This window comes from Eriocheir sinensis, chromosome 66 (genome assembly GCF_024679095.1).
Source record: "Eriocheir sinensis breed Jianghai 21 chromosome 66, ASM2467909v1, whole genome shotgun sequence".
Taxonomy (NCBI): Eukaryota; Metazoa; Arthropoda; class Malacostraca; order Decapoda; family Varunidae; genus Eriocheir; species Eriocheir sinensis.
This window is the reverse complement of record NC_066574.1, coordinates 7,563,460-7,577,561: the sequence shown is the minus strand read 5'-3', so window position 1 is coordinate 7,577,561 and position 14,102 is coordinate 7,563,460. Positions and strand designations below refer to the sequence as shown.

The following is a 14,102-nucleotide window of genomic DNA, read 5'->3' as shown; positions in this document are numbered from 1 at the left end:
CTCCACCTCTCCCTCCCTCTGGTGTTGGTGTGCTCCATCCAGCTTCGCAAATACTCTAATTGAATTCCTCACCTTAGTTATCTGCTTTCCCTAACTTTTACTACGAAACCCGGGTCACCATTCTGCCTTATCTGTTATCATTTGTACGAAACTAAATACCCCCGACTTGTTTGTTTTTATCGTCATTAGAATATCAGTCCATTATTAGAATGTTCGTCCCTCATGCTGGTAAACTCTGGAATAATCTCCCTTCATCTGTATTTCCTCATGCCTACGACTTGAACTCTTTCAAGAGGAGGGTATCAGGACACCTCTCCTCCCGAAATTGATCCCTCTTTCGGCCACCTCTTTGGATTCTTTTTAGGAGCAGTGAGTTGCGGGATTTTATTTTTATTATTGTTTCCTTTTTTTTGTGCCCTTGAGCTGTCTCCTTTGTTGTAAAAAAAAAATTAATTAACTTGTCTCTAATTCAGGATGCTCGCTTGCTGTCTCCCCGTGTTATACTCAGGCTTTTTGTCTTATTAAGCAGTCAGCGTTGGTATGAAAGAATACATACCAATGCACTTAATGAGGAGGTAACTATTGGAAGTGACCTAGTTTGAATCTACTTAAAATCAAATAAATCCCTCCTGCCTCCACGCTCATCATTGACATTTTTCTACATTGATATATTTTCTTTATGACAGCGCTCCCTTCGTGTGTTTTTCCCCCTGGTTTCATGTCAGTGTGTCAAGGTGAACGGCTCGCTGACTGATCGTATCTCTTTCAACGTTCAGATGTGGGTGAAAACGTTGTCATAATTCATTCTTTATCTGATCGCACAAAAGCACAGATCCCAATTTCTAAACGCCATACATTTTTCTCCCTTTTTCCTGTTTGGCCATCAGTAGGTTTGTGTTATCTGTTATTTGGTTAACTTTTATGTAGCACGAGTGACTGCATTTGTATTTTACTTATTCATAGTTTCCTTTTTTTTATATATTGTTTGAACGACATCTTAGTCTCAACATATAGCTGTGGTCAGTAAATGTATGTCTGTCTATGTATCTACCTATCTACCTATCTATTTACTCTCTTAGTGTCAGTTTCCATAATTCAGTGTTCTTTATTTTGTATTTTTATCCTCAGCGGCAAACTTTTACTCACGTTCTTGTTCATGTTCTTCTTCTCATATATCACACGAGCATCGGTTGCGTTGTTATCCGTATCGTCAGCAAGGTTAACATGTAGACATAATATCCTCGCTGTTGCTTAACCCGTTCGCTGCAATTGACACAGATTTGGCTTTCACTGGTAGCCTTGTAACATGCACTCCCAGGTCTTTCTCTGCCTCTGTGGTGGATAGTGGAGTGTTCCTATGTGGTATTGGTATGCTGCATGGATATCCCCTCCCAAATGCAGGACTTTACATTTCTCTTCATTGAATTGTAGCAGCCACTTTTTGTTCCATTCCTGTAGCTTGGTGAGGTCTTCTTGTAGGAAATCCACAGTCAAGGGGTAAATGGTATTGCCTTCATTTCAGTCATCACCCTCACGACCCTTTCCCGAGCCCCCTAACGTGCTATGAGATGTGTACTTTCCGCTATCTATGTTTAGTTATCTCTCCCTGAAGTAGCGGTTATCCAGTGCATGGTATCTCGTGACTCTGTACTGGGACGCGAGGGGCACTTTGCAGAATCACCCTCTAGGTCACTGTCTGTCTCGCTGTATCTATATGGGACGCTGTAAGGGGTGGCGCTATTTATATGGGTCAGTCACTGTGTCATTGGCTTTGTGGAACAGTCTATATGTATCTCGGTCTCTCATTATGTATTTAGTTTCAAGACCTCCGTGTGGGTCAGTGAAGGTGGCGAGGTCTTCTTCTTCTTCTTCTTCTTCTTCTTCTTCTTTTCCTTTTATTTCCTTCTTCTCCCGCTCCTGCTTCTTTTCCGTTTCCTCCTCCTCCTCCTCCTCCTTCTCTTTCTTCTTTTACTCTTCTTGTCCTTTTCTTCTTCTTTATGTATTATTTCTATTTTTCCGTCTTTAACTTTTACTGTTTTATTATCTACTTTGATCCCGTTCCCAAAACACTTTATCGCTCTTATCTACTGTGGAGGGGTACTACTCTCTCTCTTTCTCTCTCTCTATCTATCTCCCTCTCTACTCAAACCCAACTTTTTATTTGTCCGTCGATCTTTTGGTCTTGAGGGAACCAAACTTCCTCACAGATTATATATTAGACTCGACGTGACCTCCACCCTAACTTGTTCTTCGACTGGAGTTTCCCGCCTCCTCGTCAACAGTCGGTGAAGGGAAGGGAGAGGGGGAGTTAGATTTCTCTCGCTGGGATTAAAAACAACCACCTTCGAGCAGGGTTTAGCGTTTCTTTACTCTCGTCTCATCAATTATTACCTCGTTTATTCTTTTTTTGTGGCCTCTATAGTTTCAGAGATTAATAGTATCCTTTTTTTCGATGCTTTTCCTTGATATCATTAGAGGAAGTGTATCTAATTTAGGGATCGTTTCTGCGTGTCTCATCAATTATTGCTTCGTTTATTCCTTTTTTGTGTGGTCTTTATAGTTTCAGAGTTTGATAGTATCCTTTTTTTCGATGCTTTTCCTTGATATTTTTAGAGGAAGTGTATCTAATTTAGGGATCGTGTCTGCCACATGTACCGCGAGGGGAAAAAAATATGTTTGGTATTTATTCTTCATTTGTTTTCATTTGATTTGCCAAGAAATAAGTAGTCCCAGCATGGCCGTTTCTGTATCCCGTAAACACCAGCATATACTGTTTGTCACTAACTATATTTTTATTTTATTTTTTGCCAAGACAAGAGAAGACAAGGCAGAGAAAAGAAAAAGAGCGAGAACAAGAACTCGAAAAAAAAGGAGGAAAGAAAGAAAGAAAGAAAGAAAGAGACAGACAGAAAGAAAGAAAAAAAAGAAAGGATGAATGAATAAGAGAATGAGAGAAAGAAAGAAAGAAAGAAAGAGACAGACAGACATAGAAAGAAAGAAAAAAAAACGAAAGAAAGAAAGAAAGAATGAATAAGAGAATAAGAGAAAGAAAGAAAAAAAGAAAGAAAAAAAAATTTGAGAAGAGAACCGTACCAGTGGATAACGAGATAATTGTATGAAGCTGCGTAAAGACAGTAGGCAAGGAGCTTCGCCGTGTTGCGTCATTAGTCAGGCTCCTTCATTAACAGGCTTGAAGCGTTCTTGTTAGGCGAATCTTGTTCCGAGGCAGAGGAAGGATGGATGCCCCGTCTCACTGAATATTTGCATGTGTTTACAGTTAACATGAACCTTGCCAGCTATACATGAAAACTAATTATCCGTTTCTCCGTCTGTCTGTCTGTCTGTCTATCTATCTATCTATCTATCTATCTGTCTGTCTGTCTCTGTCTGTCTATCTATCTCTCTATCTCTCTGTCTGTCTGCCTGTCTGTCTGTCTATCTATCTATCTATCTATCTATCTGTCTGTCTGTCTCTGTCTGTCTATCTATCTCTCTATCTCTCTGTCTGTCTGTCTGTCTGTCTGTCTGTCTGAATCTCTCTCTCTCTCTCTCTCTCTCTCTCTCTCTCTCTCTCTCTCTCTCTCTCTCTCTCTCTCTCTCTCTCTCTCTCTCTCTCTCACACAGGTTGTATATCATTTATCCACCTTTTTTTCACACGCAAAGAATAAAACTGTAGCACGATGCATCACTCACCAGATGGCAGTGTCGTATGCCTCAGTAAAGTTGGTAATTAATTAAACAAGTCTGCGCCACAGCTGTATCATATTTGTGTTGTTTTTGTTTTGTTGTTTTAATTAGTAGAGGAGGACGAGAGAAGGAGGAGGAGGAGGAGGAGGAGGAGGAGGAGGAGTGGTATTAGTAATAGTAGTAGTAGCAATAGTAGCAATGGTATATGGTTGTTGTTTTTTTCAGAAAGTCATATCGCAACATCTAGGAACGGAAAATGAAAACGTAAACACAGAAATACACGTAAACTCCTTTGAATGGAGTGCACGATGGTGTTTCGAGTCCATTGTCTATGTGTTTTTATTGTAGTCTCACGAACAGAAAGGTGAGCGAGCGGAGAGATAGATGGTTAAAGATAGACAGGTAGATAGAGCGATATAGATAGATAGATAAATTAAATGATTGATATTAGATAGACAGATATAAAGACAGACCTATCGACGAATAGACATATGAAGATAGATAGATGAATTACTAGAAACTTATAAATAGAGAAGTACATATAAGTTACTAATACACAAACCATCTAACTTGTCAAAAGAAAAAAGAAAAGAACTAAAACTATAAAACTGGCTGGGAACAATCAATCCATTCCACTCCTTTGCATTAACGGTAGCAGCGACGGGACAAATTTGTGGCTTTACCGTGTAGCAGCGACGGGCCAAATTTGTGGCTTTACCGTGTTGCAGCGACGGGCCAAATTTGTGGCTTTACCGTGTAGCAGCGACGGGACAAATTTGTGGCTTTACCGTGTAGCAGCGACGGGCCAAATTTGTGGCTTTACCGTGTAGCAGCGACGGGATAAACTTGTGGCTTTACCGTGTAGCAGCGACGGGCCAAATTTGTGCCATGATATCAACCCCTGAAAATAGATGATGCATAATCTGATCACAAATGCTTTGATATATATTATGAAATGGTTTGTATGAGGGGTGATTTTTTCTCATTTTTCTCGCTAAGAGGGACCATTCAGAAACATGATCCCCGCTGCTACCGGGTTTAGGGATAACTGCTGTGTTTAACGGTGTACCCTAATGCCATTTTCCGTCTCTGCAGCATGTGTGGACGGCGGCGTGACGGTGACGGAGGCCCAGCTCATTGCCCTGCCCACCCTCAACTTGCGTGGGGTGAGTACTGGATGTTAACGATTTTAAGTGTTATTTTTAAGGTGGTGCGTGTTAACCCGTCCGCTGCGATTGCCACGTGTTTTGCCTTCACTGGTGGCCTGGTAACATATAGTCCCAGGTCTTTCTTTGCCTCTGTGGTGGATAGTTGAGTGTTTCCCATGTAGTATTGATATGCTGGATTTCCCCTCCCAAGCTGCATGACTTTACATTTTTCTTCATTGAATTGTAGGAGCCACTTTTTGTTCCATTCCTGTAGCTTGGTGAGGTCTTCTTGTAGGAAATACGCAGTCAAGGGGTTAAGTGTTAAGTTTAAGGCGTGAACTGTTATCTCACTCGTCACAGGGCCGGTGTTACCGTGTCCTGCTTCACAAGTTGATTGTAGAAGGTGAGATAACACAATAGCCTGTAGGTAAGTGATGTGTGGCCGAGCGGAATCTGTTATAATTTCACTTTAGTTCACTTTAGTTCTCTCTCTCACAGGGACATTAAAAGTGTGATTAGTTTTAACTATAATAACCCAATGACTGCGAATTTCCCACAAGAAGACCTCACCAAGCTACAGGGATGGATCAAAAAGTGGCTGCTACAATTCAATGAAAAAAAATGTAGTCTTGCACCTTGGGAGAGGATATCCAGCGTACCAATACCACATGGGAAACACTTCACTATCCACCACAGAGGCAGAGAATGACCTGGGAGTATATGTTATCAGGCTACCAGTGAAAGTCAAATTCGTTCCAATCGCAGCGGACGGGTTAACAGTTTTACACAATAGTTACAAAGTTTATGTGAGCGGTCACACGTAACGAGAGAGAGAGAGAGAGAGAGAGAGAGAGAGAGAGAGAGAGAGAGAGAGAGAGAGGACAGAGACAGAGAGACAAACCTTTCTCCAAACCATATACCTTTAAGGCCTCATATTTTCCTTCGCCCTGGTTCATCCCATACAAGTGACCACGTACGGGGAGGGAGAGGTATTGGTCCTTGTATTGGAACTGTTGCAGCCACCGGAGTCCGCGTACCTCTGTGTCCTCCGTCGCTCTGGTGGTAAAGGGATTGGACAAGTATATGGAAGGCTTCAGTCTCCTCTCTTAGCTGAGCCCTACGTTGGCTGGCATCATATGACTGAGTTTGGAGTATCTGCATGGTCTTTCAACCCCTTGACCGCGGATTTCCCACAAGAAGACATCACCAAGCTACAGGAATGGAACAAAAAGTGGCTGCTACAATGCGATGAGGAAAAATGTAAAGTCCTGCACCTTGGGAGAGGATATCCAGCACACCAATACCACATGGAAAACACTCCACTATCCACCACAGAGCCAGAGAAAGATCTGGGAGTATATGTTACCAGGCTACCAGTGAAAGCCGAATCCGTACCATCGCAGCGGACGTGTTTTAAGGGGGGTTTAAGGCTGTGTTTTGAGCGGCAAAGTAACGGAACAGAGAGAACGAGGCGATTATATTTTGTTTTTAATGACTGTCTGAGTGTTAGAATACGATGTTAAGCAACGCGATGAGGGGAGACTCAAGTTAGGTTTTTAGAGATATATTATTGTTCCATGTTACATCATTGTATTATGTGGTATGTATTATGTATTGTGGGTGATGGCGTAAGGGAATACAAGGGAGCCAGAGCACCTACCGTTCACTGTGTCTCCCGAGGCATCCTAAAAGGGTTATGCTTCATTGGGACCATAGAGAAAGACCCAAAACTAGGACCGTTGTTTATTAGTGTTTCTCTACTACCACTACCACTACTACTACTACTACTACCACTACTACTACTACTACTACTACCCCGCCTACACCCCCATCACCAACACTCATATTACTTTATTATTACATTACAAAGGTCAAAGAGATATGACCCGTACCCAAGTTGAGCTGAAATCCATCTGGTCTGCAGGTGTGTGAATAGAGAAACCTTTTGCAAACTCGCTATGATTAACGAACCTTCCGTGCAGGTGCTCCCGGGTCCAGGCGGGGTCGATGCTGCACTCACCCCCGCCGCCAAGAGCAAGCCCAAGAATCTGCAGGCGGAAGTTCCCAAGGGCGGGGCGAGGTGGCAGGTTCGGGATGGCGGATCGTGGGTCGCCCGCGCGCAGTACCCCATCTGGGTGAACTGCACTTGGCGTGTGGCCGTGTCCCAGAGGCAGGTGGTGGAGCTGGAGGTGCTGCGCTTCAACACTCCGGAGAGGGACTTGCTGAAGGTGAGTCTAATGAGAGAGGTGTATGGGTCGTATTTTAAAGCATTTCGTCGCCCAAGTTCACATATTTGACATGGCTTTCGTAGGAGCTGTAGGCCTTTCCAGGGGTAGTTTTGTGACCCCGGTGGTAGTTTGACCCTTCTTCTGTGCCATGAACCTTCAAAAACAGTCATGAAAAGCAGAGTGATCCCCTCTTTGACCTTTAGAAATAGTTGATGTGAGAAGCGATGGTGTCTTAAAATACGGCCCATATATCAGTCATGGGTGGGGAGCCCTGCCCTTATAGTATATATATTGGATGTGTCAATTTGCACACAGTCTGGAAAGGCGAAAGGTGGATGGAGACTTATCGAATTTTGTGAGTGGATGAATGACTTTAAAGGGGATGTCACCATGGATATACTGGTAAAAGAAATCCGCGTCAGTTTCGTAGTTTGTGTTTTGGTTAAATAGATTTTGATTAGATAAAAACAATCAAGCTGTTTGTGTATTGTTTAGGGGATTTTTTTTTTTTTTTTTTTTTTTTTTTTACAGCTGAGGAGACAATTCAAGGGCGTAAAGAAAAAAAAAAAAAAAAAAAAAGCCCGCTACTTGCTGCTCCTGAATAGAGGTCAAAGGAGCGGCCAAAGAGAGAGGTCAGTTTCGGGAGGAGAGGTGTCCTGATACCCTCCTCCTGATTGGTGGAATAGGCTTGTTAGTCGTGTTGGGAATTCAAAACACTGCCAAGAATGAAGTTAATTGATTTAGGAGTAGGGAAAGTCGGTTATGTTAGGTTTACAGTAGCTGCTTTGTAGAGACTGTTAACTAGCTTCCTGCAGACTCCTTGGGTTCTTATGTAACCCAACCCAAAAGAGGAGCAGTCCACACACACACACACACACACACACACACACACACACACACACACACACACACACACACACACGATAACCTTCCCTCCACATACGTTATTTAACACTTTTTTATGTCAGTAAGGAGAGGTAAATAAACTCTGAATTTTTATTTCCACCTCATAAAAAATAACCTTTGAAGCCCCTCACTTTTACCTCGGTTGGTCGTTTAACACTTTCCCCTGACTGGAGTTTGTGTCCCTCACTTGAAAGAAAAAGGTCATTGGATTTGTTTTTTTGCTTTTTTACGGTAGCATCTAAATCTACACACATTTTAACCTCGCTATATCTGATTGCTTTCCAGTTCCCATTATAAGTTATTGTATTTTTCTTAAGCCTTGCGAAGAGTGTTGATATTAAACTGCAGACTTACTTCGCTTCCCCGAACACTTGGCTTATACTCCACATTTCAAAATTCACTTATTTCATCATTCATAAAAACTACATTTGTTGATATCGAACTGTATTATTTACCTCCCCTTGTCTCACAGCGCTCCTCTTTAATAACTCTTACATTTGTTACCTTTTTTTATGCCCTTGAACTGACTCTGCTGTAAAAAAAAAAAACATTAGTTGTCGTCTTTTATGAGTTATTTTTGAATGTAAACCAACACGAACACTTACCATACCACTCACATGAAAGCCTGTTATGTGTATTATCGTCCAACATTAAGGACTTGCTATATAAACCCATTGAACAGCCTCTACGATATATTTTTTTCCACTTAAACAGTGTCCCAAGTTTCCCTTTGTAATATATCGGTACCATATATGTCACCTTTGAATCTAATTAGACTAACCTATCCTCCTTTTGTCATATCTATTTTCGTACAGGGTCAGGCGTCATTGAAATACCTACACAGCTTCTCCGTTACCCTTCGTTTGACCAGTGTATCTAAGCCAAAAACATAATGTATTTTCCTAATCCGCCCTATCTTAAAATTAACCATCTGTCTCTCCATCAGTCCCTCTATCTGCAAGCTGCCCTATATCAAACCCTCGCCTTCCTCTCAAGCATCTCCCTTCTCCCTATAATCCGCCCCATCTTAAAATTAACCATCTGTCTCTCCAGCAGTCCCTCTCCCTGCAAGCTGCCCTATCTCAAACCCTCGCCTTCCTCTCAAGCATCTCCCTTCTCCCCGCAAGCTACCTTATCTTAAAACCTCTCCTTCCTCTCCCTCTTCTCTCATCTCTCCATAATCTGCTCCATCTTAAAAAACCCTCCATCTGCTACAGCATCGCCCCGTTCCCAGCACCCCATCTTAAAACCACTCCTTAATTCCTCTCCAGCGTTTCCCCTCTCCTAGCAGTACTCTTCCCTTGACGATAGTTTATCCTTGCGACCCTGAGCTCTGTTCCCTCCCCTTCATCCCTGCCTCTCCCTTGCATCCATCTCGGGCGTCAGTGTTCCCTTTATGCATCATCAATAGGAACCCTTGTGATAATTTTGCTATTTCCTTCTTGTTATTGTTTCTTGGTTATCAAAGACTGCCAAACTGAGACACACACACACACACACACACACACACACACACACACACACACACACACGACAGAGAGAGAGAGAGAGAGAGAGAGAGAGAGAGAGAGAGAGAGAGAGAGAGAGAGAGAGAGAGAGAACAAAAGACAAAGAGAAAAGAAGAAGGGGAAGCTTTAGAATTCAATCAGGTAATGTTTTGAAAAAGAAGGGAGACAAATGAAATAGAAACAGAGGGGAAAAATAACAAAAAGTACGTCACTCTGAATGCGATAATGAAAACCTCTTAAACGGATAAAGAGATCAAGGCAATTATATTAAGAGAGAGAGAGAGAGAGAGACAAACAAACACGAGAGAAGAGAGAGAGAGAGAGAGAGAGAGAGAGAGAGAGAGAGAGAGAGAGAGAGAGAGAGAAAAAAGCAACAGACATCAATACAGGAAAGCGTATAAGACTCACAGTCCGGGAAAGTAATTTAAGTAAAAGTTTAGAAAAGAAAGATCTGCTGGCTTTTAATGAATCTTCTTGAAATGTTGATTCCGAGGCGCCATTAGCTGAGAGAGAGAGAGAGAGAGAGAGAGAGAGAGAGAGAGAGAGAGAGAGACAGATACGAAACACAGACAGACACAGACACAGAGAACGTAACAGAGGCGGATGAACAATAAGACAGACAGACAGACAGACAAGCAAGGAAGAACGCAGTATAAAAAATAAAAAATAAAAATTCATGATAACTAAAAAAAAAAATGATGGACTTGAATCTTATTAACAAATAGCTATAAAAAATTGTACCTAAAAGTCCTTCTTATGCGTTTGGATTCGGTGCTTGTTATGAAGTGTCCACCTGTTGTTTGTTGTGTTGCTGAGCTCACCTGCGCGTTAATGAGTCACCTGGGGCGTTCATTAGTCACTTGAGAGCGTTAATGAGCTTCCTGGCTACCTTGCGAATCACCTGATAAATTAGCACTTCTTCCGTTGTGTCCTTCAAGTGTGTGTGTGTGTGTGTGTGTGTGTGTGTGTGTGTGTGTGTGTGTGTGTGTGTGTGTGTGTGTGTGTGTGTGTGATCTGATCCGTGGGTTGTTGTTTTTTCATTTATTTCATCTTGTCTTCAAAGATTTATATTCTTGTATTATTTTCTCTCTTTTCACTTTCCTTTTTTTCTTTGTTTCCTTCCATCTTTTAATTTCCGTTTCTCCTCCCTTCCATCTCCTCCTCCTCCTCCGGTTTTCATTCTCAGATCCTTTCTCTTGGCTTTTCCTTCTTCTTTTCATGCTTTTCGTGATCACTTTTCTGCCTTGCTTTCATTATTTTCTCCACCTTTTTTCTTTTCTTCATTTTCTCCCTCAGTCTTGTTACTCATCAAAGGCCCCTTCTGTACTTGTTTTCCTTTTCTTTTCCTTTTTGTGTATTTCCTTTCCCTTCTCTTTCCTTTTTCTCCCTTCTCCTTTTCATGGGTTCTCTCTGTCCCCCTTTCTCCTCTCAATCCCTCTCACCATTCCCTGTTCTCTACTTTCTTCTCTTTTTACTCCTTTCCTTTCTCTCTTTTTCTCTTTCATCCTCTTTTTTTCTTGATTTTCTTTCCACTCTTCTCGTCCTCCCCTACAGTTACTTTTCGCTAACTTTTCTTTTCTTCCTTTTTTTTATCTTCTATTCCCACCCACGCTCCATTTACCCTTTCTCAGGTAATAGCCACAGTTCCTATTAGCCATGACGCACCACTGACTCACCTGACATTCCCGACAGGTGCAAGAGATGGGCGCCTTTATGTTCGTGAAGATTAGCTTTATACGACTCCCCTTTTAAGTTAGTATTACACCCACGCTCCATCAGCCTTTAGTCAGGTAATAGCTACGTTCCCACTAGCACCTGTGATTCACCTGTGATTCTCCTTGCATTCCCGGCAGGTATAAGAAGTAGGTGATGTTAATTTAGTTTTAGATTAGGTTTATATGTCTTCCCTTTAGGCCAGCACTATACCCACTCACCATCGGTAATTTATCAGGTAAAAGCCACACATCGTCGGCCATTAGTCAGGTAACATCCACTGTTTCCACTAACCGTGATTCACTTGGCCTTTCCGTCAGGTGTGGGAGGTCGGTGTCGGGGGAGCCAGGCCGCTGCTTCAACACGGCGGAGGAGACGTGCCCCAGCGCCGCTCCTTCCGGTCCTCACGCCCTCTCCTCATCACCTTCCTGGCCCAGTCTGGCGAGGGGGGCGTTGGCTTCCTGCTGGACCTAACCTACATCACCAGGGGTACGTTAGAGTGAGGGGAGGGGAAGGAGGGGTCGGTGTGTTAAGGTGGGTGTGGGAATGAGTGTGTGTGTGTGTGTGTGTGTGTGTGTGTGTGTGTGTGTGTGTGTGTGTGTGTGTGTGTGTGTGTGTGTTTAGTCACTCTATCTCGCCCACTTCTTCTCTCGTTATTGATTACCCCCCTGAGTCTTGTGTTTTCTTTATTATTATTGTTATTGTTATTATCATTAGTGGTAGTAAGAGAACTATTATCTTTTACTTTATTTTTGCTGTTCCTGTTATCCCGTGTAAATGTGTGCTGCGTCGGTTTGATATATTTCTTCGTAATTTAAGTGTCTGAGTTTTTACCTTCCTGTTCTTTTTAACGTTCTTTTCCTCTTTCTCTTCATACATCAACGTGTGGCATTCATCCAGTTGGTCTATAGGTATGTCAGTGTCAGTTGGAGGTTTCAGAAGAGTAACTTACCATTTTGATTTTGATTTACGGCCCCAAAAGTAGTTGTATTCTCGTAACTGCCGAGAGAGAGAGAGAGAGAGAGAGAGAGAGAGAGAGAGACTTCTAGGAGACACTTTATGAGTAAATTAACACTAATTACTGTACTGTCTCCCCCCCCCACACACACACACACACACACACACACACACACACACATATTAAAATTTGCTTCAACATAGCTTTTTTCATCTTTTATTTTTTTGTATACCTTCAAGAGAGTTTAGAGAGGTTTTTTTCTTCAAGTTGTCTTACACTTACAAGGATACACGGGGATAAAATGGAGCCTTCAGGAGCCTACACATGACAAGTTCTGATGACTAGATCCTTGACGCCCGTTCTCCCCATCCATAAATCTATCGTTCTCTTGAGCCTTCCGAATCCTGTTCTAAAGTTATCAAGACACCTGCAATATACTTTAGCTGTGTAATTCAAAACAGGTAAATATTGTCAAACCTTTATATTACATCACGTTGGCATCAGGGAAGTAAGGTCGGTGTGCAGGAGGCGGATGAACGGCTTTGTGCCACATCAGCTTCACCCCACTTGTGGCAGTCTTCCTCTTAAACTCGCCGCAGTGTTGCCTCTTTCTGTCTTCCATCAATATCTCATTGTTAATTCCTCTTCTGAATTTGCTAGCTGCATGCTTTCACCATTTTCGCGGCCCTGTTACACACGACTTTCTACTCTCACCTCACTCTCACCCCTCTCACCCCTGTGATATCCACGTCCCCTTTGCAGGAATTAATCAGCATTTTTATTGTTTCATCACTTTCGCTGGTGTGTGTGTGTGTGTGTGTGTGTGTGTGTGTGTGTGTGTGTGTGTGTGTGTGTGTGTGTGTATATATATTCCTTTGGCTGTCTCCTTTACCACTGTTATAAGAAAGAGTTTTGGTCGGGATATGATATGCTTGTTTTTTATCCGTGAATTCTATCGGTTTTTCACCTTAGCGTTATACATATGTTGCTCGTCAAAGGTACGAGGCATGAGAGACGTTAGGCCGATCATCATATTCATCGCCTGGCCTTTTGATCCGTTGTTTTTGAGAATAACATGATTACGCTCGACCCCAACACTTACTGGGAACCGTCAACATCAGGTGACTTCCCGCCAGAGGAATTGTGGGAAAAGTATTGATGCAGCATAATGGGACGCATCTCTGGGCGGTCATGAGGAAGGAAAGGAAACGGATGGCACTGTTTGCGTGCGTTGAGTGTCCTTGTGCGTATTTGCGTGAGGCTTGTCCATATGGGTGCGCGTGGATGAGTGCTTCACGTTGCCTCGTCTCACCTGTCGGGCTTATCTCACCTGGCCACTTTAGGAGTCTCAGCTCACCTGCCTCACCTTCTCACGCTCCTAATTAAGTCCTGTGTCACCTCCCTCGTTTAGCGCTCATCCTCTTGTCCGCTCATCAATTCTCGTCTTATCTCCTTTGCCTCACTCTCTGACTAACCTTGAACGGAATCTATAACCCTGCTCTCTCTCTCTCTCTCTCTCTCTCTCTCTCTCTCTCTCTCTCTCTCTCTCTCTCTCTCTCTCTCTCTCTCTCTCTCTCTCTCTCTCTCTCTCTCTCTCTCTCTCTCTCTCTCTCTCTCTCTCTCTCTCTCTCTCTCTCTCTCTCTCTCTCTCTCTCTCTCTCTCTCTCTCTCTCTCTCTCTCTCTCTCTCTCTCTCTCTCTCTCTCTCTCTCTCTCTCTCTCTCTCTCTCTCTCTCTCTCTCTCTCTCTCACACGTACCTGTATTTCACTTAGCTATCATTATTTTCTTTTAATTCACCTGTGTAAGAGAGCACCCAATTAAATGCTTTGAAATGATCTGCTTAATAATATCTGGTGTTATTTTTTCTGTTGTTGAAATAAGAAAATGTACTCTTGCCTTGTTACCGCGAAGTAGACAGTTCAAGGGTAAAAAATATAAGAGAAAATCAAAGCCC

At 42.6% G+C, this 14,102-nt stretch overlaps 1 protein-coding gene across 1 annotated transcript in view; it reads left to right on the top strand.

Annotated features, from left to right (window-relative positions):
- Window positions 1–14,102, top strand: part of LOC126987674 (uncharacterized) — a 195,143-nt gene that overhangs the window by 34,866 nt on the left and 146,175 nt on the right. The window contains exons 5-7 of the mRNA XM_050844800.1: window positions 4,783–4,853; window positions 6,818–7,063; window positions 11,511–11,679. Coding sequence (XP_050700757.1) covers window positions 4,783–4,853; window positions 6,818–7,063; window positions 11,511–11,679 — 486 coding nt within the window. The remainder of the gene's footprint in view (window positions 1–4,782; window positions 4,854–6,817; window positions 7,064–11,510; window positions 11,680–14,102) is intronic.